The sequence below is a fragment of the Triticum dicoccoides genome, chromosome 7A (assembly GCF_002162155.2).
Source record: "Triticum dicoccoides isolate Atlit2015 ecotype Zavitan chromosome 7A, WEW_v2.0, whole genome shotgun sequence".
Lineage (NCBI taxonomy): Eukaryota > Viridiplantae > Streptophyta > Magnoliopsida > Poales > Poaceae > Triticum > Triticum dicoccoides.
Genome location: NC_041392.1, coordinates 105,475,688 through 105,501,175, shown reverse-complemented (window position 1 = coordinate 105,501,175; position 25,488 = coordinate 105,475,688). Strand labels below are relative to the sequence as shown.

General features: G+C 41.6%; 1 protein-coding gene across 2 annotated transcripts in view; it reads left to right on the top strand.

Annotated features, from left to right (window-relative positions):
- Window positions 1-12,802: 12,802 nt before the first annotated feature.
- LOC119330013 (callose synthase 5-like) overlaps window positions 12,803-25,488 on the top strand; it is a 17,589-nt gene continuing 4,903 nt past the window's right edge. Inside the window, exons 1-31 of one of the 2 annotated variants that reach the window (XM_037603119.1) lie at window positions 12,803-12,933; window positions 13,965-14,065; window positions 15,382-15,503; window positions 15,597-15,693; window positions 15,790-15,900; window positions 16,009-16,137; window positions 16,223-16,315; window positions 16,835-16,926; window positions 16,993-17,125; window positions 17,213-17,350; window positions 17,424-17,500; window positions 17,580-17,667; window positions 17,749-17,877; window positions 17,971-18,085; window positions 18,517-18,851; window positions 19,647-19,699; window positions 19,782-19,842; window positions 19,912-19,993; window positions 20,070-20,119; window positions 20,236-20,322; window positions 21,176-21,298; window positions 21,389-21,483; window positions 21,558-21,642; window positions 21,734-21,894; window positions 22,719-22,842; window positions 22,961-23,055; window positions 23,141-23,264; window positions 23,331-23,482; window positions 24,595-24,704; window positions 24,802-24,927; window positions 25,012-25,080. In XM_037603119.1, the coding sequence (XP_037459016.1) occupies window positions 12,810-12,933; window positions 13,965-14,065; window positions 15,382-15,503; window positions 15,597-15,693; window positions 15,790-15,900; window positions 16,009-16,137; window positions 16,223-16,315; window positions 16,835-16,926; window positions 16,993-17,125; window positions 17,213-17,350; window positions 17,424-17,500; window positions 17,580-17,667; window positions 17,749-17,877; window positions 17,971-18,085; window positions 18,517-18,851; window positions 19,647-19,699; window positions 19,782-19,842; window positions 19,912-19,993; window positions 20,070-20,119; window positions 20,236-20,322; window positions 21,176-21,298; window positions 21,389-21,483; window positions 21,558-21,642; window positions 21,734-21,894; window positions 22,719-22,842; window positions 22,961-23,055; window positions 23,141-23,264; window positions 23,331-23,482; window positions 24,595-24,704; window positions 24,802-24,927; window positions 25,012-25,080 (3,481 nt within the window). In that variant the 5' untranslated portion in view covers window positions 12,803-12,809. Of the gene's footprint in view, window positions 12,934-13,964; window positions 14,066-15,381; window positions 15,504-15,596; window positions 15,694-15,789; window positions 15,901-16,008; window positions 16,138-16,222; window positions 16,316-16,834; window positions 16,927-16,992; window positions 17,351-17,423; window positions 17,501-17,579; window positions 17,668-17,748; window positions 17,878-17,970; window positions 18,086-18,516; window positions 18,852-19,646; window positions 19,700-19,781; window positions 19,843-19,911; window positions 19,994-20,069; window positions 20,120-20,235; window positions 20,323-21,175; window positions 21,299-21,388; window positions 21,484-21,557; window positions 21,643-21,733; window positions 21,895-22,718; window positions 22,843-22,960; window positions 23,056-23,140; window positions 23,265-23,330; window positions 23,483-24,594; window positions 24,705-24,801; window positions 24,928-25,011; window positions 25,081-25,488 lie in introns of both variants that reach the window. The other variant, XM_037603118.1, reaches the window with a different exon arrangement.

Sequence of the window (25,488 nt, the reverse complement as noted above, 5' to 3'; positions counted from 1 at the left end):
TGCCGCCGGAGCTCCTCAGCCGCGCCGGCCGGAGCCCCACCGCCGGCGCCCCTCACCGCCGCCTCGCCTTAGCGCCGCCCCGACCCCGGATCCGGCGAGATTCGGCCGGCCCCCGCTTCCCCGAGCCGCCGGCGAGCTCTCTCCGGTGGGATCCGCCGCCGCGCCGACCCCGTGCTACAGTAACCGAAGAAGAACCCTAGATCCGGATTCAAACGTCGGTTGACTTTTCCATTCTCCCCTTAATTTTTTTGCTATGTTCATCGCATCATAACTCCGCATTCGTAGCTCCGTTTTGGGCATATAGCATATCAAAATGTTCGTCTCAGAGAGCACATCATTTCATCTCATTGCATCATTTTCATTTGAGTTTATCTTGATGCCTGAAATGTTGTTAGAAGAAGGCTATTTGAGATAATTGTCAGATCTGCTGCTCCAATTAGATATTTGTCATTTTTGCCATGATTATTGTGTGCATGATATGCCCCTGAGCTCTTCATGAGTTTTGTTATATATTTTGTCATCTATCCAGAGGTGCAACCCATGTATTTTTGTGATGTGTGTGGTGACTAGCACAAGCTTGCAAAGTGGTGCATTCATTAATGCTGATTTCAGGGACTTAGCATTTCCACTAAGTCCTTGATCTGTTTATCTCATTATGCCATATGTTCATGTTGTTTCCTAGTGATCCGTGCCTCTTTTGAGGATGATCAGTAAGGATGTTTTGTTAATATTGTAGTTCTCTATCCATTCATGTCCTTGTTTGCAATTATGGAGCACCCTAGCTTGAGTCAATCGAGCTCTACTTTTGCCATTTCGTGAATCTGGGCAGATTGTCTACTTGTTAGCGATTTTGCCGAGGATGTTGTAGTTGATCCGTGCATGCTATGTTATTGTTCTTGCCATGTCTAGCTTGTATTTTGTGTATTCTTGATGGGTGTATGCTTAGATTGTCATGACTTACTCTGTAGTGAGTGCATCGAGCTCGTAAACATGCCTACTTGATATCTGCTTTAGCATGCTCCAATTTTCACTAAGTCTGTGATCTGATTATGTTTTTGCCATGTTCACATATTTGCAAATGTTTTTTCTGATCCCTTTTGACTCAAGGTCACTAAGGGACTTTTGTTAAGCTCTTTGAGTAGCTCCATGCCATGCTTTACTTTGCCATGTTCAGGTCCTGTAGCATATAGTTTTCTTGCTCCAAAGAGTGCTATCTGATCTGAAATTTCAGACAAGTGTTAATTTCACTAAGTCTGAAATCTGTTTACCAAATACATTTTTGTCATGCTTGTTTGAACCTGTTAATGGATGAATTGGACGTAGCTCAGTTCTAGTCTTTTGTTAAGCATCATGAATGTATTCCTGCCATGTATTTTGATGCCATTTTTGGGTGCTGTAGCATGTTCATCTTGTTGCATTTAGATGGCTACTTGCTGTAAATCGCAGAACGTGGTCATATTTGAATTGCTTGCCATTTCCAAACCGTAACTCCGATTCCGGCGTTTTTTATATCGTTTCAAGCGTTTTCATCTCATCTTTCCAGTGGCACACTTGGATTTCCATGTTGGAGCCAGGTTCATGCTTTCCTTGTCAAATCTTGCATATGCATCTCATTTTGCATCCCGCATAGCATACCATCTTTGCATCATGTTGTTTGAGTTTGCACGTGGTTGATTGTGTCCTTGTTGCTTGTTTGTCTTGTTTGGGTAGAGCCGGGAGACGAGTTCGCTAACGGGGAGCCCGTTGAGTTTGCTTTCGAGGATTCAGTCAACTCTGACAATGTTGCAGGCAAGATGATCATACCCTCGAAATCACTACTATCTTTGCTTTGCTAGATGCTCGCTCTTTTGCTATGCCTATGATACGATGCCTACCACTTGCTTATCATGCCTCCCAAATTGCCATGTCAAACCTCTAACCCACCATGTCCTAGCAAACCGTTGATTGGTTATGTTACCGCTTTGCTCAGCCCCTCTTATAGCGTTGCTAGTTGCAGGTGAAGATTGGAGACCGTTCCTTGTTGGAACATTATTTACTTGTTGGGATATCATTATATTGTCATGTTATCTTAATGCATATATATACTTGGTAAAGGATGGAAGGCTCGGCCTCTCGCCTAGTGTTTTGTTCCACTCTTGCCGCCCTAGTTTCCGTCATATCGGTGTTATGTTCCCGGATTTTGCGTTCCTTACGCGGTTGGGTGATAATGAGAATCCCTTGATAGTTCGCCTTGATTAAAGCTTTTCCAGCAATGCCCAACCTTGGTTTTACCATTTGCCACCTAGCCTCTTTTTCCCTTGGGTTTCCGGAGCCTGAGGGTCATCTTATTTAACCCCCCCCCCCCCGAGGGCCAATGCTCCTCTGAGTGTTGGTCCACTTGTCAGCTGCCGGTGGCCACCAGGGACAACTTTGGGCTGGCCTACCCATACCTAAGACAATCTGAGTGTGCCCTGAGAACGAGATATGTGCAGCTCCTATCAGGATTTGTTGACACATTCGGGCGGTGTTGCTGGATTTGTTTTAACCTGTCGAAGTGTCTTGAAGAATCGGGATACCGAGTCTGATCAGAACGTCTCGGGAGGAGGTCTATTCCTTCGTTGACCGTGAGAGCTTGTCATGGGCTAAGTTGGGACTCCCCTGCAGGGTTTTGAACTTTCGAAAGCCATGCCCGCGGTTAAGGGCAGATGGGAATTTGTTAATGTCCGGTTGTAGATAACTTGAACCTTAACTTAATTAAAATGAATCAACTGTGTGAGTTATCGTGATGGTCTCTTCTCGGCGGAGTCCGGAAAGTGAACACGGTGTTGGAGTAATGCTTGCCGCAGGATGTCCTCTAGTTATCCGTTCGTGCTTTGCCTTCTCTTCTCGCTCTCTTTTGCGAACAGGTTAGCCACCATATATGCTAGTCGCTTGCTGCAGCTCCACATATATTTACCTTGCCTTACCTATGAGCTTAAATAGTCTTAATCGCGAGGGTGTGAGATTGTTGAGTCCCCGTGGCTCACAGATTACTTCCAAACCAGATGCAAGGCCTGATGATTCCGTTCCAGATGACGCGCTTGAACTCAAGTGGGAGTTCGACGAGGACTCACGCCGATACTACGTGTCTTTCCCTGATGATCAGTAGTGGTGCCCAGTTGGGGTGATCGGGACCGTGTCGCATGTTGGGTTTATCTTTTATTTTGGCGCCGTAGTCGGGCCATGAGTGTTTGAATGTTGTAATGCTATTTATGTATTTTGATTGACGTGGCGAGTGTAAGCCAACTATGTATCTCCCCTTTTATTATCTATATTACATGGGATGTTGTGAAGATTGCCTAACTTGCGACATTGCTTTCAATGTAGTTATGTCTCTAAGTCGTGCCTCGACACGTGGGAGCTATAGCCGCATCGAGGGCGTTACATACACTTATCTCTATGAACGCACATATGCACGCCCTACCCCTATGAGCACCTCTATTCCATTTGACTATCAAAATATGTGTTACATGTCATAAAAAAACTTTGGATTCATCATGGATTAAAATCTGAAAACCATATTAGTTGTCGCTGAAACAGATGCATCTATGCGTTTTCAAAGCTAGATACTACATCCCTTTGAGCGACAACTAATATGAACGAGAGCTATTTTGTGTGTGTGGTATATGACACATTGTTTGCTAGTTAAATTGATGACCTAAAATCTCATGTCCGACTTATATTCCATATAGAAGGAGTATCATTCTTCAGCAGACACGACACCTTTTGACCATCACACCACTATTCTTTTAACCGCATCTCAATGCCTCGACTTGTCCAACCTCAAGGAGGCAAGACACACGGCAATCAAGACGTGTCACAATCGATGTCGGAGACCTCTATAGCACGAGGTCTCTAGAGTAGTCTGGGTCAACACACCGCTCATTCCACTCACCTAGGAAGAGTTCGCGAGTGGATGGCAGGGTCTGGTCGGAGCTGAAGAAGAAGTTATCAAGGAATCGTCGGCAATGGAGTACATTGTGCCTAGACGGCCACACCCTGAGACGCGACCAACCCTAACTACATCAGCCACCATGAGGACTCCACGAGCATCTTAGGTGACACCTCCAGGGAGGGGACAAATTTGTAGCACCGCTGCCAACCAGAGTCTAACATATGGTTTCCTCCATCGCATGAGGAAAGGAACGAGTGTCAGGGTCAAGACAACGCCCCAAAGAGGGTGAAAGGGCATTTCCCTACTTTATGTTTTGGATGATGATGACAACCCTTTGTTGGTCTAATCTTGTGCTAAATGTTTCAGGTTCTCGATGCTTAGGCCTACATCGAAAAGCTATTCTCTCTAGTAGGAAAAGATCGAAGACGGAGTCCTCTATGCTTTTTATCTCTTTGGCCGTAGGGAACCCGTACTATCAAAAGGGAATCCTCATTGGAAAGAACTGGGGTAATCCATTCACGTACACCTTCCTCACCCCTCCTTTGTCTTTCTCAGGTGAGAGAGAGAGAGAGTTTCCCTTATCTTCTTCTGCTCACTGTTACCTCCCAATGGTTGTACCGCTCTCTGGAGCGGTTGTACCGCTGGGTCTTGACACTCACTAGCTTTGATCGAGCAGTTGTACCGCTGCTTCCGGGCGGTGGTACCGCCACCATGCTCTGCAAAAGCTAGGGCGGTGGTTCCGGCCATGCACCGCCCAAGTACCGCTCAAGGCTCTGTTTTGATGCGGTTCTCGAACGGTAGTGGCCCGGTTGGTCCGGTCGTTCCTCGATGAACGGTACCACCGGTGGTCTAAGCGGTTCTTCCGCTCAGAACTTAGCCGCCCAAGAGCTCAAGGCCATGCGGTTGTTCCGGCCATGCACCGTCCAAGTACCGGTCAAGCTTCTGTTTTGATGCGGTAGTTGTGCGGTGGCTAGGCGGTTAGTCCGGTTATTTTCTTAACCGGTACTACCGCCTGGTAGGGTTCTGCAGATACACCGTGAGTTCCGGTTGTACCGGGACAAGGACCGGTTGTACCGCTGCAGTGCAAAAAACACAGTAACGGCTGGAATTTAGGGTTGCTATATAAGGGTACTCCTCCCACCTACCACTCTCACCTTTGACCTCTCTCACTCCACCATTAATGCACCTCAAGCTCTCTTGCCCGATCTCTCTCTCTAGCCACTCAAACTTGTTGACTTGCTAGAGATTGAAGGAGGAGACCTAGATCTACACTTCCACCAAAGGATATTTGCTTCCCCCATACTCCCTCTGTTCGGAATTACTTGTCGCAGAAATGGATGTATATAGACGTATTTTAGTTCTAGATACATCCATATCCGAGACAAGTAATTCCGAACGGAGGGAGTACTTTCTTGTGTGGATTTTGTTACTCTTGGGTGTTTGAGCACCCTAGACGGTTGAGGTCACCTCGGAGCCATATTCCATTGTGGTGAAGGTTCGTGGTTTCATTGGGAGCCTCCAATTAAGTTGTGGAGAGAGCCCCAACCTTGTTTGTAAAGGTTCGGTCGCCGCCTTCAAGGGCACCAATAGTGGAATCACGGCATCTCGCATTGTGTGAGGCGTGAGGAGAATACGGTGGCCCTAGTGGCTTTTTGGGGAGCATTGTGCCTCCACACCGCTCCAACGGAGACGTACTTCCCTTCAAAAGGAAGAAACTTCGGTAACACATCCTCGTCTTCACCGGCTCCACTTTTGGTCATCTCGTCCCTTTACTTTTGCAAGCTTACTTGTGTTACTTTCCTTGCTTGCTTGTGTGCTTGTGTGTGTTGCATCATATAGGTTGCTCACCTAGTTGCATATCTATTTTTTTGAGACGACCTAGTTGCATATCTAGACAACCTACTTTGATGCAAAGTTTAATTTGGTAAAGAAAAGCTAAAAATTGTTAGTTGCCTATTCACCCCCCTCTAGTCAACTATATCGATCCTTTCAGAGGGGACGAAACCCGTAGGTTTCACCATCATCATCAACCCCCGAAGCCTGTTGTAGCAGGAGGAGCATAGGCCAACCACCGCAGGGAGAGGAGTCACATCGCAACCACCACCACCGAGCCAAACACATATGGATCACGAAGTGCCCGTGTCCCTATCATGGACAAACTACGACAACACAAAGGGTCAGATGCAGAACTAGATCAATGACCAACGGGTCCTTCTAGAACCACATCAGCAAAAACAAGGTCTAGCACAAGTCTTTGGGACTCAGGAGCGCTCACGCCAGCCGTAAACACCGGTTGATACAGCCTCCACAACTAAGTTGGGCAGCAGCGCCGCTAGGCACGCCGACGATGAGCATTGTCGGAGCTTTTGGAAGAGGCGAACATGTGAGGAAAACACAAAGTTGTAAGCAATCCCTCACATGTTACATCATTGTGCCATCCTTATGGCCACTACAGACTGTTGCCGCCATCAGAGCTCACTGTGCAAGTGCTCAGATTCTTAATCTTCGTGACTTGTGCGGGAAATGGACAAAGATGCCCCTTTGTCGGCTTGCACCTGTCCTTGTAGGCCTTGCAAGCCTATTATGTTTCATTACTTACGAGCAGTTTTAACATGCTCCTTCTTACCCCCTCTTTTCACATGGGAGGTAAGAGTATATAATAGATCTGAGTCGTTGATCTCATCAATTAGTGGTCGATTTAACTCTTACCTTCTTACATCACATGTAAAAAATAAAAGGGGTAAGAGGGAGCATGTTAAAATTTGCCATTACTTAATGCTTGTTCTTGCAATGGTAGTCGGTCACTTAAGTGGGGCATTAGTCACTAGATGCGATCATGGTCGGTCTAGTGGATTTATGGACATAGTACTTATATAACATAATTCCCACATATGCTAGGCTTTGTCATAAGTGTTTGATTTCTCCTTACACATACATATAATTATGTTTTATGTGTCATCGTTGCTCTGAGACACGCTACTAATACGTCTCCTACATACCTATAAATTTTTATTGTTCATTCCATATTTTCATAGTTTAAGCAAAGTTATTAAAGTTTGTTAAAACTAACCTATTAATTTGGAGCTCGATACCAGTTTCTATTTTTTCAATGTTTTTATTTATGGAAAAAAATGGATTACAGAATTTTATTAGAAAAAATGCAGGGGTTGTTTTTATGTCAAGAAGAGGCCACGAGACCTCGGCTCAGGACAAGGTGGCCCCCCTGTCCACCTCCCTTTCCCATTGCCTCTATATAACCACCAGAACCCTCGTCGTATTTTTACAGAATTTTTTTGACACCGCACCTTCGCATTCCGAGGTAATCTTCTTTTGGCCGTGTTCTGGCACTCTATCGGAGGGGAGTCTTTGTATTCGACCTCTTCATCACCCCTTGCTTCCCCCATGATGATGTGGGAGTATTCCCCCTCAAGGCTAGGGTTTTTAAGCAGTAGCTATGTGTCATCTATATCTCTTTCCTAACAATATGAGTTGCATCCATGATTGTGATATTGAGCATTGATGATGAGTTGAACTATATGATGTACTCTTCCTTTCTGGTGATGAGCTTCTTTATAGATTGAATCTTGATCATGTTATATTGAACTTTGGGAGTTTACGAGATCATGTGATGTACATATAATATTATTTTCGAAGACGCCTGAGGTGGTAATGGGGTGCTCAATATATTAAGATTAAAAAGAGAACTTTGAGGTGTGATTACCACATCTAGAATATGGTTATGCTTTTACCGTACCTAGTGAGGTTATATCATGTATTTCAATGAAGTTATTAATGTTGAGAGTTGACAGTAGTGAATGTATGAACCTCAGACCTATTTCCAGCCCCTACAACCTCGTTTCAGTCACTTCTACATCTTGTTACCTTGCTATTTATATTTATTTACAAACAACAATATTCCCATCATCCAAATTATCAAATCTCTTCATCGAACTATTGAATATATACAATTGACAATTGTATTCTATGTCGGGGCGAAAGGTACTTATTGTATCTTATCACGGGGTTGCTAGAGGGGAATATATTGATCGTACACCTCCTGCGGATTGATAAATCTTAGGCCAACCAATTGAGGAAAAAATGTTCGTGTCCTACAATCCTCTGTGCTTGAAGGCCCAACAAGTGTTTGCAAAAAAATACTTATTATATATACATCAATCTCTTTTTCAACGTCATGGTCGGGTAGGTGAGCGATTGAAGGTATCTTCTTAGATTTTGCAATTTTAGCTTTTAGTTTCTTGCTCACTACTTTTACTTGTAAAAGAAAAGAAAACAAAATTGCAGTTTAATTTTCTTGTAAAATATTGGAGATTACAAAAAATATAATGTTCTCTTATGAGTAGTATATTGATTATTGTGGAGAGGATAGACCTTGAAAGGAATTTATTATGGCAGATTTTGTAAAAGGCACAAGTTTGAGCAAAAAAATGGTTTAGTGAACTCTATTATTAGGCTCAAAAGTTGTGTTGTCTTTATAACATTATTGTATCAACATTGCAATATATGATGATTATTTGTGATGAAACACATATTTTGCTATCAGCAGAGAGAGAGAGAGAGGAGCTAGAAAGGCTGAAATTACTGTTCTACGATGTTGTTTGCATTTATCTTGCTTTTTGCTCTAAAGCTTTTTTTATGTCTGTTCTCGCCCCTTCTGGGTTAGGCGCATGTACCTTTTACCCCGAGTGCTATAAACATGATATTGTTGTTTTCTGGGCTTCATGTTAATATAATGTGGAGCCAGAGCGAGGCCGTGTCTAAAAGATGGGGTTGGAAGAGTACTTCAGGTACCATTGATCACACTAGGTGTTACATATAACTATGATGATTACAAACTTTTGGATGATTATTATGATGATACTTATGCTATAAAGAATAATGATAATCATGTTTGTGAATCTTATCATGTAATGAGAAGGAATTTACTTAGGTGTAGAGTAATACTAATTTTATGAACGTGGGTCATGTAAATAATGTTTGTATGATAGGTATATTATATAATTTGATCATGATGCTAATGAAAATTTATGAGAGGGGGATTCATGGTTATAGATATCTGATGATCCACAAGTATAGGGGATCTATCGTAGTCCTTTCGATAAGTAAGAGTGTCGAACCCAACGAGGAGCAGAAGGAAATGATAAGTGGTTTCTAGCAAGGTATTCTCTGCAAATACTGAAATAAGTGGTAACAGATAGTTTTGTGATAGGATAATTTGTAACGAGCAACAAGTAACAAAAGTAAATAAAGTGCAGCAAGGTGGCCCAATCCTTTTTGTAGCAAAGGTCAAGCCTGGACAAACTCTTATATAGAGAAAAGAGCTCCCAAGGACACATGGGATTATCGTCAAGCTAGTTTTCATCACGTTCATATGATTCACATTCGGTACTTTGATAATTTGGTATGTGGGTGGATCGGTGCTTGGGTGCTGTCCTTACTTGGACAAGCATCCCACTTATGATTAACCTCTATTGCAAGCATATCCGCAACTACAACAAAAGTATTAAGGTAAACCTAACCACAGCATGAAACATATGGATCCAAATCAGTCCCTTACGAAGCAACGCATAAACTAGGGTTTAAGCTTCTGTCATTCTAGCAACCTATCATCTATATGTTACTTCCCAATGCCTTCCTCTAGGCCCAAATAATGGTGAAGTATGTAGTCGACGTTCAATAACACCACTAGAGGAGAAACAACATACATCTCATCAAAATATCGAACGAATACCAAAATCACATGACTACTAATAGCAGGACTTCTCCCATGTCCTCAGGAACAAACATAACTACTCACAAAGCATATTCATGTTCATAATCAGAGGGGTATTAATATGCATATAGGATCTGAACATATGATCTTCCACCAAATAAACCAACTAGCATCAACTACAAGGAGTAATTAACACTACTAGCAACCTACTAGTACCAATCCCGGACTTGGAGACAAGAATTGGATACAAGAGATGAACTAGCTAGGGTTTTGAGAGGAGATGGTGCTGATGAAGATGTTGATGGAGATCGCCCTCTCCCGATGAGAGGAGCGTTGGTGATGACGATGGCGATGATTTCCCCTCCCAGGGGGAAGTTTCCCTGGCATAACAGCTCCACCAGAGCCCTAGATTGGTTCCGCCAAGGTTCCGCCTCGTGGCGGCGGAGTTTCGTCCGAGAAGATGGCTTATGATTTTTTCCTCATCGAAAGACTTCATATAGCAGAAGATGGACATCGGAGGGCCACCAGGGGGCCCACGAGGTAGGGGGGCGCGCCCAGGGGGGTACGACACGCCCCCCACCCTCGTGGGCAGGGTGTGGCCCCCCTGGTGAACTTCTTGCGCTCGGTATTTTTTATATATTCTGAAAACATCTTCCGTGAAGTTTCAGGACTTTTGGAGATGTGCAGAATAAGTCTCTAATATTTGCTCCTTTTCCAGCCCTGAATCCCATCTGCCGGCATTCTCCCTCTTTATGTAAACCTTGTAAAATAAGAGAGAATAGGCATAAGTATTGTGACATAATGTGTAATAACAGCCCATAATCCAATAAATATCGATATAAAAGCATGATGCAAAATGGACGTATCAATATCTCAACAATACCAGTGCCTGGCTAATTAAAAGGCATTAACGAAAATGCTTGTGGGAGGCACCCCATAGGTATCCTTTATTTTTATTTGGTTCAGTCATTTTGCTATGCCTTTGTGGAAATTTTGTTTCCTTGTTTACTTTTCAATGAAGTGCCAAGTTTTTCCTTTATCTTCAATATTATGATTATGTGGTTGTGTTGTTGTGAAATGGCGGTTTTGTTGTTATTACAAATATCTTCCAGAATTACTGTAGGGTGATGAATCCTTAAAATTGTTTAGAACATAACAACATATGTCTGGTATTCATGCAAATTTTCATTGAAAAAGTTTGCAAGTTACAAAAGTTTTAAAAAAAATTTCTTTACATGTTAGTCTGTTTCGACATATTCATGTGCAACTAGTATGTTAGCTATATGTTTGCATATCGGTTTCACTTTGTCCAAGATAGCCTATAACTGTGTTCATAATTATAGTTACTGTTATACGATGTTGTCGTGATCTATATACATCAAGTAGAGGTGTTAGTATTTATTTATGGACTAATTGAACTGACAATTTCTTTAAGTTTTGTTTGTATGAAAGTCTATTCCATTAGGGATGTCATCGCCATCAAGGGAAGTATAACATCTGGGTTAATAGGATTGATAGAGTACTCATATCAATATGAAATTCCTTATTATACGGAAGTCCATCTACAAAAAACCTCAAAGTTAAGCATGCAAGTGCGCGCGAGTGAGGACATGCTTAATCCTACCCCTCAACATTATTTCAATACGACAAATGTTTATGATATTATTCCCAAGGGGAATTCAATCAAAAGTACCGCTATTCGTTATTTCTATTACATTATCACTAACTCATTGCAAGCACTTAGTGAAGTTACAAAAGTTAATGAAGAGGACATGGTTCTACTTGCAAAATCTGCATTTCCAAACTCCAATATGACGCCAAACTTGGGCGCAATGCTTCTACTCCATCTCAGCCGTTAATGAAATCAAACACACGGTGGCATCACTCGTGGAGGAGTTATCACCGTCTTAGTCAAAGCAATGTACATCAACTTGGGCAACCTACGCCCATTGGCCAGTAACCTACATGTTTCTCTTTCAGTTCTTAGAAGTGTTGGTATGAAAGTAAAATGCAAGAAGTTTTATCCGTGTCTCTATAGTTGGGCATCTATTGCGACCTCTATGAAGAGCTTAACACATTATGTGCGTCTTTGAAATCTCATTGTTGCAGCATGCCTCAAATTACAAGTATAATGATGGATCATACCAAAAGTATGACTTTATCTCATCTGAGGTTGCTTAGCAAGTTAAGATTGCTCAATGCACACAAGCAAAGAGGAACAAAACGGCATCCAAGCCAAGCCATGCAACCGCATGGCCCACGTGACAACCCCTCCTCTCCTTCCACAAGACAAAAAAATCCTATATCCCCTCATTCCAATGATTTCCAACGGGCACCCCACCAACTCACACGGGATATTAGCATCCCACTGACACGGGCCCCCGATGAGCAGCAAAACAGAATTGGTGGAGCCCGTAAGTCTTCCTGCACATAAATACGTACCCTCCTGCTTATGCTGAAAGCTGCGGGACATACATTTTATTTTTGAGCATCAGCTGCGGGACATACATGTCAGTCTAACTTTGACTGGTAGGTAAAGTGCTGGGAAGGTGATAAAAGGCAGCTTTGGGGTCCAACGGCCCGCCACTGCGCTCGGCCCACAGCGCACAGAGAGAGACCCGTCCCGGGGAGGCCGGGACAGAGGGGAGCTTCAGCATTTCCACCGCCTCCACCCCTCCGATCGCGCCAGCGTGCCCCCCCTCGCCCTAGGGAAGGGAGGCTGGGCCGTCGGATCCGGGTATAAGTAGCGACGCGCACGCGGGCCGTGCCTATTCCTGTACTTGCCTCCCCGGCCACCTCCCCCGTTTGGTTCCACTATTCCATACCAGCGCAGGACGGCGGGACGCGCGAGGCGGAGGCGGAGGCGGAAGGAAGCGGAGCGCGCTCGCGCTAGGGTTCGTCCGCTCCCTCTCCCCCTCCCTGTTCCGGCCGAATCGGTCGACCCTAGCTGGCTAGCGCTGACCCGCCGCGCCGAATGCAGGCGGAAGCCCCCGAGATCGCGAGGTGGTGGAGGCGGAGATGACGGCGCCGCGCGGTGGCGGGGATGTGCCATCGTCGACGGCGTCGGCCGCCGCCGCCGCCGCCGCCGCCGCGATGTCCGAGCCCAACACGCCGACGTCGGCGCACGCGTCGGGGCTCAACCGGCGGGGGTCGAGGGGCGCCGCCATGGCCGCCTTCTCCATGGAGGTCTTCGACAATGAGGTGGTGCCGTCCTCGCTCAGCAGCATCGCCCCCATCCTGCGCGTCGCCGCCGAGATCGAGCCCGAGCGCCCCCGCGTCGCCTACCTCTGTAAGTTCGTTGCACTTCGAAGCCGTCTCCGCGCGTGCCTGTTTTGGGAGATTTTCGACACCTTTTCCTGGCACAGCTTGGCGCATTTGGTGTCTCGGTCGGACGAAACGGGCAACTCGTGATGATATGTTTGGCGATTCACAGCCGTTGTAGTGTTTATTTGGGAAGGTTTTGTGCTCACGAATCTCGGAAAATGCATGCCGCGTGCGTCGGTTGTTGTTGTTTTTGTTTCTGGGCTGCTTTGATTGTTACGAGTTTATTAAGGGGCATGTCTGAGATTTCTCCGCGTATGATGGTTTTGCTGCGTTAGCTGGATCTTCAGCTTTGATATGTTTCTCCTTACTCGTGAAACTGATCTTAGAAGTAGCTAGCTTCTCTCCTGTATGCTGCACCATGAGGTCTTCGTATATGATCGTATCGACGAGATGGCTTGTGTTTGAGAGCGCAGATTAGATTTAGTTGATGCAACTTCCAGATTCCAGCGTTCTCCCTCGATTGTGTTGCTTTTGCTTGAATTTGTTCTCTATTTAATACTCGCTGGTTATGTTTAATCATTAATTTAGGCTAGGATAGTGCTGCGCGATCAGTTTGCTTGGAAAGTTGGAATACCATATATCAGGTAGCTCGTGTTGGTTCTTCGGTGTCTCTATGTGAGATTTCTCCGCCTATGTCGATCTAGCTGTACATGCTGCGCTAGATTTTGGATTTTGTGTGTTTTCTCCTTTTTTTCAGTAGATAATTTTGTGACAGGTTTGCTTCTGTATGCTTGCATTATTCGTACCAAACCAAATCACTCCTGTTTGTCGAAGTGCAGAGCCGCAGATTTGATTCATCTGATGGCTTTTCTGACAGTTCTCCCTAGCTCGTTTTGATTGAATATGAGTGCTCTCTGTGTTGTTTGAATCATGTCAGATATGACAGTTTTGCTCCACCAGCTTTTCTCTGAAGAAGTGCATATCACGTAGCATGAATGGGTGCTTCTGGTTCGCCCTTTTTTCGGGATCTCACCTTTCTGTTACTCTGTGAACTAGGTCGGTTCTATGCCTTCGAGAAGGCGCACAGGCTGGATCAAAACTCTGTTGGTCGTGGCGTTCGGCAGTTCAAAACGTCCCTGCTTCAGCGCTTAGAGAAGGTGTGAGACATCTTTCTCTGTCTCTTCCCCTCCATAATTTCTGCATGATCTAGCTGACTTGGCGTACATGAGGGTTTGTTTTGTTAGTTGATACATGTCGACTTGATCATGTTCCCTCGCTGGTTTTGACTGGGTCACTGTATCTGGCCTTCATAGATATATTATGCAAGTTGTTGAATTATTATTACTACCATCTTAGCTTTTTAACTGCTTGCAGGATATATAGGTAATATATGAGTTTGTTTGGCTAATAAGCCTCATGGAGTTAAAAATAAGCTGGAAGCTAATATGGACGACTCTACCTTAATTTAGTTATCAAAATGTAGTAGTGGTGCAAGTTATGTTGTCCAAATGCTCAGATAAACCAAAGGGAAATAGGCAACATGCACATGCAGTTTAAGCCATGAAAGTATTTCCTACTTTTCATTTTTGTGTTGTAATATATATCTTGCAGATACACGATTTTTAACTTGAAGAATATGGTCGCTGGATTTAGTTCAGTACACATTTGTTTCATGATAAGCTTACCAACTCCATCTCCAAATACATGACGTAGAAAGCATGTAGTCAAACCTCTCTACCTTTGACCATTAATCAAATCAAATTATTTAGTTTTTTGGATAGAAATTATACCATTAATTCAGAACAGTTTCACTATATATCTTTTTACTTATACATGTTGTTCATTGAAGACTCAAAATGCAAAACATTATCTATCTTAGAACGGTGGGAGTATATTTGATTATTAGTGATAAGTTGATAACTGTCGATAGTCAATCTGGAAATTTTATTGTGATTATCCTAATTTGATGACCATATTGGGAGTCGTGATCAGCCAAGCAAACCTACAAGCTCACTTGATCCTACCTGATAGATAAAGAACATTGTTCCAGTAATAGAATGTTGTGCTTCGTTCTACTTATTTTGTTTCAAAGTCACAACTAAACCTTCAGTTCAGATTCAACATTTATTTCGTGTTTCTGCTGGGGAGGGGGGTGAGGTAAAATGACTTCAGATTACACCATCCTCCTCATGATTCGTCTCAATTGATCAGTTTGCAGTGTAGTCATTCTTGTTTGTTAGAGATATAATGAGGTAGCCACATTCTCATCTGAGCTTATTTTTTCAGATGATCCAGTTCAAATTTACCACTTTGTTGTTCCTACTTGAAATGGCCAGCGAATGTAGTAGAATGGGGAAAAAGAGCAGGGGCTTAGGGTTCCCTTGTTTTCTTAATTCGGATTTTGCCTAACCTACTCTTGAATCCAAAGATCCTGCCTTAAAATTTCCCATTTCGCTCCTACGCAATCCAACAGGATAATAGCCCGAGTCTCGCAAAGCGATTGAAGAAAACTGATGCCCGCGAAATTGAGAGTTTCTATCAAGAATACTATGAGAATTATGTCCGCACCCTCGACAAAGGGGAACAAGCCGACAGGTAATTCCCAATCCCTAACCTATACTGCGATCTCCCCTATAAGTCCAATCCCTCGCTATCACGAATCCGGTCCCATGACATTGTTGCCTCCAGGACTCAACTTGGGAAGGCCTACCAAACGGCTGGAGTCCTCTTCGAGGTGCTCTGTGCCGTCAACAAGAATGAGAAGGTTGAGCAAGTTAACCCCGAGGTTTGTGCTCACTCCAGCCAACTGTCGTCGTTCTTTCTCAGTAGAAATATATGTTCCCTCTAATGCATCAAGTTTCTTCAAATTTCCTCTGCACAGATTATGCGCTGGCACACTGAGGTGCAAGAAAAGAAAGACATCTACGCACCGTTCAATATTCTGCCTCTCGATGCGGCCAGTGCATCCCAGTCCATCATGCAGCTGGAGGAGGTATACGACTCACAACAATGCAGCCTATTTCCTCAAAACAGGAACAATTGCATTATGTACTGGTTCAATTAAAGAAACTGACGTGGTCACCGAATGCATCATTAACAGATAAAAGCAGCAGTCGCAGCTCTGCGGTACACACGGGGTTTGACCTGGCCTTCTGCATTTGAGCCGGAAAGGCAGAAGGGGGGTGAGCTCGATTTGCTCGATTGGTTGAGAGCTATGTTTGGCTTTCAGGTCTGCTACCCACTTCAGGCAAACCAATTTCGATTGGTCCATTGTATTACTATAAGCTAACACTAGCTTATCTTCTTGTGTGCAGCGGGACAGTGTCAGGAATCAACGGGAGCATTTGATTCTTCTCCTCGCTAATGTGCACATTAGACTTGAGCCAAAGCCTGAACCACTTAGCAAGGCACACTCTTCTATCGATATTTACTTTGACAGCTTGACTTTATGAATATCAATGTGATAAGCATAAGATCAATGGGTCTTGCATGCATAAAAATGTGGTGGTAGCTTCTGACAGAACAGGATATTTGCCTGAGTTTCTAATATTTTAGAAAAAATAAAGTTATTTTTCATTGGATTAGTAACCAATTATTTACCTTCAATGTTATGTTGTGATTGTTGGTGTAACTTGCCATAACATACACATGCAGTTTAATTTCTTTCTTGATACTACTACTTTTGATTTCCATATTCTTGACATTAGAATTTGCTGGACTGGTGCCACTACTTTCAAAAATGCCAGCTGACTTATTGGCATTCCGCCACGAATTCGATTGATTGAACTTTCTGTATGCATTATTCTCAAGCAAGTGCGTAGCTAAATAATGTTAATTACACCTCCATTTACCATGCTTTCCTTCTCTCCTTTTTGTTCATCGTTGCTTGATGATTGATCTCATCCGTTCTTTCACCCCTGAAACAGCTAGATGACCGAGCTGTTGATGTAGTGATGAACAAGTTGTTCAACAACTACAAGAAGTGGTGCAAATTTTTGTCACGGAAACATAGTTTGAGGTATATAATTCCTTAATCAGTTTCCTCTTTATGTACATTATTGTGCTGATAATCTTGCAACTGCAGAAATCCTCCAGGTGCTCAATTACAGGAAGTTCAGCAACGCAGAATTCTGTACCTAGGTCTTTATCTTCTTATCTGGGGCGAATCAGCAAATATCCGGTTTATGCCAGAGTGTCTTTGCTACATTTTTCACAATGTAATTTGCACATTCTTTATTATCATATCAAGTACCAAATCTCATTGCAAAAATATATCTTTGAATGATTCTTCTCAATGTGTTCAGATGGCATATGAGTTGCATGGGTTGCTTGCTGGAAATGTTAGTATTGTGACTGGTGAAAATATCAGGCCATCTTATGGTGGGGATGAGGAGGCTTTCTTAAAGAAAGTGGTCACACCTATCTATCGTGTCATCAGAAAGGTACTTTGATAAATTACCATTACCTGAAATTCCAAGTTAGTTTGTTCTGAATATAATTGTGGTGGTTTTTCAGGAGGCAGGAAAAAGCCAACATGGAAAGACTGCACATTCAGCATGGTGTAATTATGATGATCTAAATGAGTACTTCTGGTCTGTTTACAGCCCTATTTTCTGGTCACATGCTGACAGCCTTTTCACACATTCTCTGATAGATCCTACTCTGTTTCAGGACACCTGATTGTTTCTCACTGGGATGGCCAATGCGAGATGATGGTGACTTCTTCAAATCCGTGCACGATTCAAGGCCTGTAGCAGTGGTACAGTTCGATATCAGTCTGTCAGTATCTCTTCCAAAGACTTTGATTAGGAGGAGAATACTGACAAATAACTATTTGTAGGCTGGAAGCTCCTCACCAAAGGGTTCTAGTAAAGGCACAGGCAAGACAAATTTTGTAGAGACAAGATCGTTTTGGCACATCTTTCGTAGTTTTGACCGAATGTGGACCTTCTATCTGTTGGCTCTACAGGTACTGTGCCGAATTTTTCAATGGGCTTTTTTCTCTGTACTATGGTTTTTGATGGTTTGACACTGTGAATCTTGTAATTTTTAAACCAAACAGGCAATGTTGATTTTTGCTTGGAGCGAATATTCAGTGACTCAAATCCTTCAGAAGGACCTCTTATATTCTCTATCAAGCATATTTGTCACAGCAGCATTTTTACAGTTCCTCCAAAGTATGTTTCCCATTTCAAATACTTGTTTTATATACAAGGCATTTTTCTGATGCATGTAATATTTCCTTTTATTTTTTGAGAACCTGAAATTTTTAGTATGACAAGTGATGAATATTGGCATAATTTAGTTCCCTTTATGTATGTACTACCTTCTGCTTTTGTCAATGGCATTACGGTAAGACTATGTTAAGCTAGGTTCCCGCGATACAGAGCACTTTCACAGCAGAAAGCAACTGGCAAGAACATTCATGTAGATATCTGCAACTTTAGGATCTCTTCTCATATGCATTAAACTAGTGTTACTATACCGAGCAGTCATGTTCTTGAGATGCTCCCCGGTCTGGAATTCTTGTGGTCTTAAGAGGGTTCTGGTGCAATAACAAATTCGTCATCCAAACTGAAACTGATATTTTCTTTAATTTTGATGGCAGGTATTTTAGACTTTATTCTGAACTTTCCTGGCCACATTAGATGCAAGTTCATTGACGTCGTGAGAAATATTCTGAAGATAGTAGTTAGTGCCGCGTGGGCTGTGATTCTTCCCATTTTCTACATCAGCAGTCAAACAAAAGTCAATTTACCACTGAAAAATCTGGACAGATGGTTTGGTTATGTGAAAGGAGTGCCACAACTATATATCCTGGCTGTGGCGGTGTACCTGATACCTAATATGATTAGTGCAACGCTCTTCCTGTTTCCGATGTTTCGAAGGTGGATAGAGAGCTCGGATTGGCATATTGTTAGACTACTACTGTGGTGGTCTCAGGTATTCAATTTAATCTATTTTATTTGTTTGTGTTATATTATGTGGAAAATCACTTATGCTGCTTATCCTCATTGTAAGTATTCATTTCAAAATTTCTGCTATGAGGCAATTTTTAATAAGGTAATATTTGATAAAATGGAACTGTATTTTGTAGAATGAATTTGTCTTGATATCCTTGCCAGCTTATTGTTTGTCATAGTATCCTAGAGGGTTGAGAAACTACTGATAAAATTGTAAACTGTAACTTGCAAGAAGAGAAAATAATCCAATGACTTCTGATGCCAGGGCAGAGATTATCCTGCTATTTTGTCATTAGTTTGAAAAAAAAACATTTTAGTTAAAAAGTTCTCACATGCTTGTGAAAATTGATAGTTTTCACTTCTCTAACAATATGTGTTCATGGTAGAATGGCGCGTAGCCCTAGGGCCCCTGCTCTGGCCCAAAGAGGATTGTACCAAACTCCTTTTCAATACAATGAAACACAAAGCTTTTGCGTTTTCTCGAAAAAAAACAATATGTATTCAACTGAACACATTTGCTATCCCAGTAATGAAAATGATATTGCAAGGGTACATATGGACGAAACAGGGTGGAAAACGTGAAGGCAATAGATTATTTTGTATGCAATGCGTGGAAGTAAAATAACTGGATGAATTTCCCTGGATCATAAGGCGCTGTACATTTATTCGTTTTTCATATTTCTTTCCTGTGCGGCTTGCTACACTACACTACACTAATGGCAATGCCCATTTTCCTTGTTCTTGCTGTACACGCTAATTGTATAAATAACTGCAGAAACGAATTTATGTTGGCCGTGGAATGCATGAAAGTCAAGCTGCTCTTCTGAAGTAAGTTACTCTGTTCTATTTTTCTTCTATTAGAGCTTTATTCTGCAGAAAAAACTCAATTCTCTTCTATTCAACTGAGAAGGTACACATTATTTTGGATTTTGCTGCTATGTGCGAAGCTTTCCTTCAGTTACTTTGTCCAGGTAAGTTCTATGCTTAGTTATTTGCAAACATGCTTTGACGAGATTGATCTGAAACAGTTTAATTTGCAGATACAACCTCTTATAAGGCCTACCAAGGATATAATGAGTGTTCATAACATTCGTTATGAGTGGCATGAGTTTTTTCCAAACGGTAATTCCAATGCTTTTTTTTGGTGCCGCCTTCATTCTGGAACCCTTTTTTTACTGATAATTCGTTGCCTTTTCAGCATCATATAATATCGCTGCTATCCTATCCCTCTGGGCCCCTGTTCTGTTGGTATGCATTTATCCAGCCTGCTAGTGTAGTGCCTATCCAGCTTATGTATTAGCTGATTGTTTCGAAACTGCATTCTAAATCTTGGTTTATCAACTACAATGCTTTTATTCTTGTAGGTCTATTTGATGGATACACAGATATGGTATGCCATTTTCTCTACAATATCCGGCGGTATGTCTGGGGCACTTGGACGACTTGGGGAGGTAATGATAAATCTGAACTATTCTCTGTAATCTGTTGTTTTGCTTTATACTCCCTCCGTTCCTAAATACTTGTCTTTCTAGTCATTTCAACAAGTGACTACATACGGAGCAAAATGAGTGAATCTACACTCTAAAATATGTCTACATACATCCGTATGTAGTAGTCATTTGAAATGTCTAGAAAGACAAATATTTAGGAACGGAGGGAGTAGTTTAGAACTTATAATGACCATAAGTGTAGGGCGCCCCAAGATTGATGGATAGTTAAGGGGCTTTTTCTTTATATTGAGGAGTAAACTGAACGTGTCGAGGTCTCGGTCAATTGCATGAACCAAATAGCTCGTACTTTATAAACATAATGGCAGGCTATGTAGATGGTAATACAGTTTTATGCAGAATATTTTGTTTGAGGAAGCTTAGCGAGGTATTTTAATAAGTGGAAATCACTTTTTTTTGTTTTTGCAGCCTGAGAATTCAGAATAAACTACATTAGATTATAATGGTAATTTTAAGTAGATAAATATGGAAGTGTATTCACAAGGCAAATGGGATATTTAGTTTTAGGAGGATCCTCTGGGAGTCACACTTCAGTCTTGTTTCTGTTATGCTGCCGTATTTACAAGAAAACCTTTTCCATATTCATGAAATGAAGCAAAAAATGTATTGCTGGTGGCTTGGTGCATTTATAGTCGGATATTCTCCTTTTTAACCGTCGACATTTTTGTATTAGCACTGCCTTTTTTACTTTGTTATTGCCCTACAGCGTTGTGTAACTTTTTCTTTTTGCGAGAGTTAAGAAGCTGAACTTCATACTGTTCTGGTTTCTGATGGAGTTGCTACACTCTTGTACCAGATTCGAACACTAGGAATGCTGAGATCACGATTTCACTCTTTGCCTGGAGCCTTCAATACATATTTGGTGCCATCAGACAAAGGCAGAAACAGACGTTTTTCACTCGCAAAGCGCTTCGCAGAGGTACCAAATGACAATAACGAAAATTATTGTCAAGATTTCACTTATAACCCCCCTTAAAAGTTATGATATAATGAAGAATTTAAAGTACAGGTTTCCCCCAACAAGAGAACTGAAGCTGCCAAGTTTGCTCAACTGTGGAATGAAGTGATTTGCAGTTTCCGCGACGAAGATTTTATAAGTGATAAGTGAGGCCCTTAGATCATGTTCACCTAGAAAACATTATCATTGCAATGCAGATAATGGACCTTCTGTTATGCAGGGAGATGGACCTATTGGTGGTTCCATACTCATCAGACCCGAGCTTAAAATTGATGCAGTGGCCGTTGTTCTTGCTTGCTAGCAAGGTTTGACAGAACAAATTTAATATGTCCACTCTACCTTGTTACATGTTTGTGTTCGGCTCTTACTGGAAATCATTTTGATTGAAATTTGCAGATACCTATAGCTTTAGACATGGCAGCACAATTTAGACCAAGAGACAGTGATTTGTGGAAGCGTATATGTGCAGACGAGTATATGAAGTGCGCTGTAATTGAATGCTACGAGTCATTCAAACTTGTTCTTAATTTAGTGGTGGTTGGAGAAAATGAAAAGAGGTATCTTCCTATACTTCCATTTTTCACACTGTTTCACGTATCTCTATGTGAGAAAGACATTGATGTTGTTTGTCATAGCTTTTAGGTATTCAGTTAATGATAACACTAGGAAATAAATAATTACATCCGGAACAGACATTGTGCACTATTTTTCTTCAAAAAAATCGTTACTAGTACCTAGTAGGTTATAATTTCTATGATTGTCTAAGGCTCCTCTGTTGACGAATCCTTGCCACTTTTGAGCAAGACAGGGCCACCCAGGAAATCATTTGTTTCGTTCCAATATGATAAAATCATTCTTACCATAAACTGGGAAACACGCAGGTCAGGACAAGTATTTTTGAACATATAAAGTGGTCAGACATGGCTGAATATTTGTAGTTTGAACATGCACGTTTTCATTCGTAGTAGTGATGCCAAAAATCAATACAAATATATTACTAAAAATCTACAACCCTATATGATAATGGGGTTTGAGAGTTCAAGATTACAAATCCATTACTTTTACCAATAAATATATATCTGGCTAGTTGCGTATGGCGGCACATCATCACTTTCAAACTTAAGAATCAAGATATTCCAAATTGAACTAGGGAGAAGGACTGCCAAGCACCTCCATGGTGCAATATGCATGGAAGGGAAACCATGATTAGTTGTAACTGCTAAATGTGCAACGTGTGTTAGATAGGCAGCCTTAGTACTATTGAAGGCATCTGTGTCAATCTTTCATGTTTGTTGGTTTTTTTACTGCATTGTTCTTCATCATTGCATGCTCACTGTTATCTTGATCTTCTACTGACATGTTTGTTCACTAACTTCAACAGGATTATTGGCATTATAATCAAAGAGATTGAAGCTAACATCGCAAAGAATACATTCCTTGCCAATTTTAGGATGAGCGCATTGCCAGTCCTTTGCAAGAAGTTTGTGGAGCTTGTATCCACCTTGGTAAGCAATGTTGTTACCTCTACTGAACACCAACCCTATTGAAGATTGCATTGCTTGATATTTTTTTAGACAAGTAACACGTTCGATTATTGCTACGATTATCTGATCACATCTGCAGAAAGAAAGAGACGCCTCAAAATTTGATAATGTAGTGCTATTGCTTCAAGACATGCTGGAAGTGATCACGAGGGATATGATGGTCAATGAGATCAAGTAATACCTTCTGCACCAATTATAATCATACATGTGCCTTGTCATAGAAATTGGTGACTATTTTTTTAACATGTGTTGTTTACAGAGAACTGGCTGAATTTGGTCATGGGAACAAGGATTTAGTTCCAAGAAGACAACTTTTTGCGGGCACAGGCACAAAACCTGCAATTGTTTTCCCACCACCAATTTCTGCGCAGTGGGAAGAACAAGTAATAACATCATATTCTTATTTGGCTTTGTAACAAAGAAGGTTCGCTAACTTCACCTATCTACAGATTAAGCGCTTGTACCTGCTTTTGACTGTTAAAGAATCAGCAATGGATGTGCCTACAAATCTTGAAGCCCGCCGGAGAATATCATTTTTCACTAATTCGCTATTCATGGAGATGCCACGTGCGCCTAGAGTGCGCAAAATGCTCTCTTTCAGGTTTGTCTCGTATGTAAACTTTCAACATATCACAGTATCGTCCACTTATCTAAATATACCGCAGTATCGAAAATCATAATGTCTAGCTAAATTAGCTGGATTCTTTGGAGCCTGGCAGCTACTGGCTAATGGTCCTTTTACTGTGCTTCTTAAAAAGAATTATATCAGGAAATATTTTGGGCTGAATTATGGTATGTTCTTAACTCTGATCAGTTTGAAAGAATAGAAAACGTGAATATTTTTGGGCGTGGAATTGTGAATTTGTGCTAGTCAGGAAAGAGGAAAGCACCATTAATACCAAGGAGAAGCTTATCAATGTTGGGATTTTAACTGAAATTATTGCTGTTTGATGAACTCGTATTCTGAACTAAATGGCGGGGTGGTTTCTAATTTTCACGGTCAGTTGTTTAGGATTATTTTTATGATAGGTTGTTATTTTGATCACTGCCATCCTCATCGTAGTCTCAAAAAACTTGTTGCTGTCATTTGATGTGTTGTTTAAGCTAAAAATGGAAGTATTGAGTGTCTTGAGTTGCTTTTGAAACTGTCTTTGAGTCTGTCACTCTCATTGTCTCAGCAGATTTGCATGCCCCTTTTCGGTATTAACTACAGAGTCGGAGTTTTGTGTCTTGACCAGTTAACCCAGTGGCGCCATTATCATACTAGAACCGAAGTTCATCTACAGTTTTGATCAGAATTCATTTAAAGTTGCATTATATTACAACTGATTCTGTACTCATCAGCTCATGTTCACTTGATGGTAAACAAAATTTATAAACAGAAGCGTTGAACATCCACAATGTCTGGCAGTGGCACTCTGTAATCTTGTTACAAGTACATCTGTTCCCACCTTAAAGGAAAAATGCACCTAGATATTCTAAAAAAAGAACAAGTGGTGAACTTCCAAGTGGAGACCTGTACAACAGAATGTGTGCCACCCATCTTTAAGTGCATTCATAATCAAATCAACAACGTCAACACCAGAAATATATTATCAGTTCACAACAACAAATATCTGATAAACCGTATGTTTAAATTTGTTCTGTGATCATGAGAGTTTCAGCGAAAAAGATTGGGCTCTAGATGATTCATATGACACTTGTTCTTCACAGTGTAATGACACCATACTACAGTGAGGAAACTGTATATTCAAGAAACGACCTTGATCTGGAGAATGAGGATGGTGTATCAATTATATTCTACCTGCAGAAGATCTTTCCAGGTTCCTTTCCTGTTTGATGTGTTTTAATGCCTACAGTTCTTTATGAATTTGATTGCCAGCCTTTTGTCTTCTATTCTTGATAATTCTTGTTATATAGATGAATGGGATAATTTCATGGAAAGGATTGATTGCAAAAGAGAAACTGAAGTTTGGGGAAATGAAGAAAATGTTCTTCAACTTCGTCATTGGGCCTCTCTTAGAGGGCAGACACTCTGTCGAACAGGTACTTCGGCCATACCCTTCAATCTTGTCAAATATGGATCATTTAGCTGATTCCGTGTTTACATGTTTTTCTTATTGCGAATAGTGAGAGGCATGATGTATTACAGGAAAGCTTTGAAGCTTCAAGCATTCCTAGACATGGCTTCTGAATCTGGTGAGCTTCTTCAACTTCCAATTCGAGCATTCCTAGACATGATGTATTGAGCATTCCTAGACATGATGTATTTAGCATTCCTAGACATGTTCACAAATATAAGATGTTTTGGATATTTCAATATGGACTACATGTGGACTGAAATGAGTGAACAAACACACTAAGCTTCTATCAATAAAGTTAGAACATCTTATATTTGTGAACGGAGAGGGTACCTTTTACAAATACTTCCTGATTTTATATTGTAGAACTAGGGGAGCATCCGCAATAGGTGCAAAAAGGGGGATCTTAGGAATATTTTGAGAGAGATGAATAGTTTTTTTTCATGTAGGTAGCATCAAGAGAAGAGAACTAGGTCTACATATTGTAGCATCTTTTTAGAAGTTAGACCCAATCTTATTGGACACT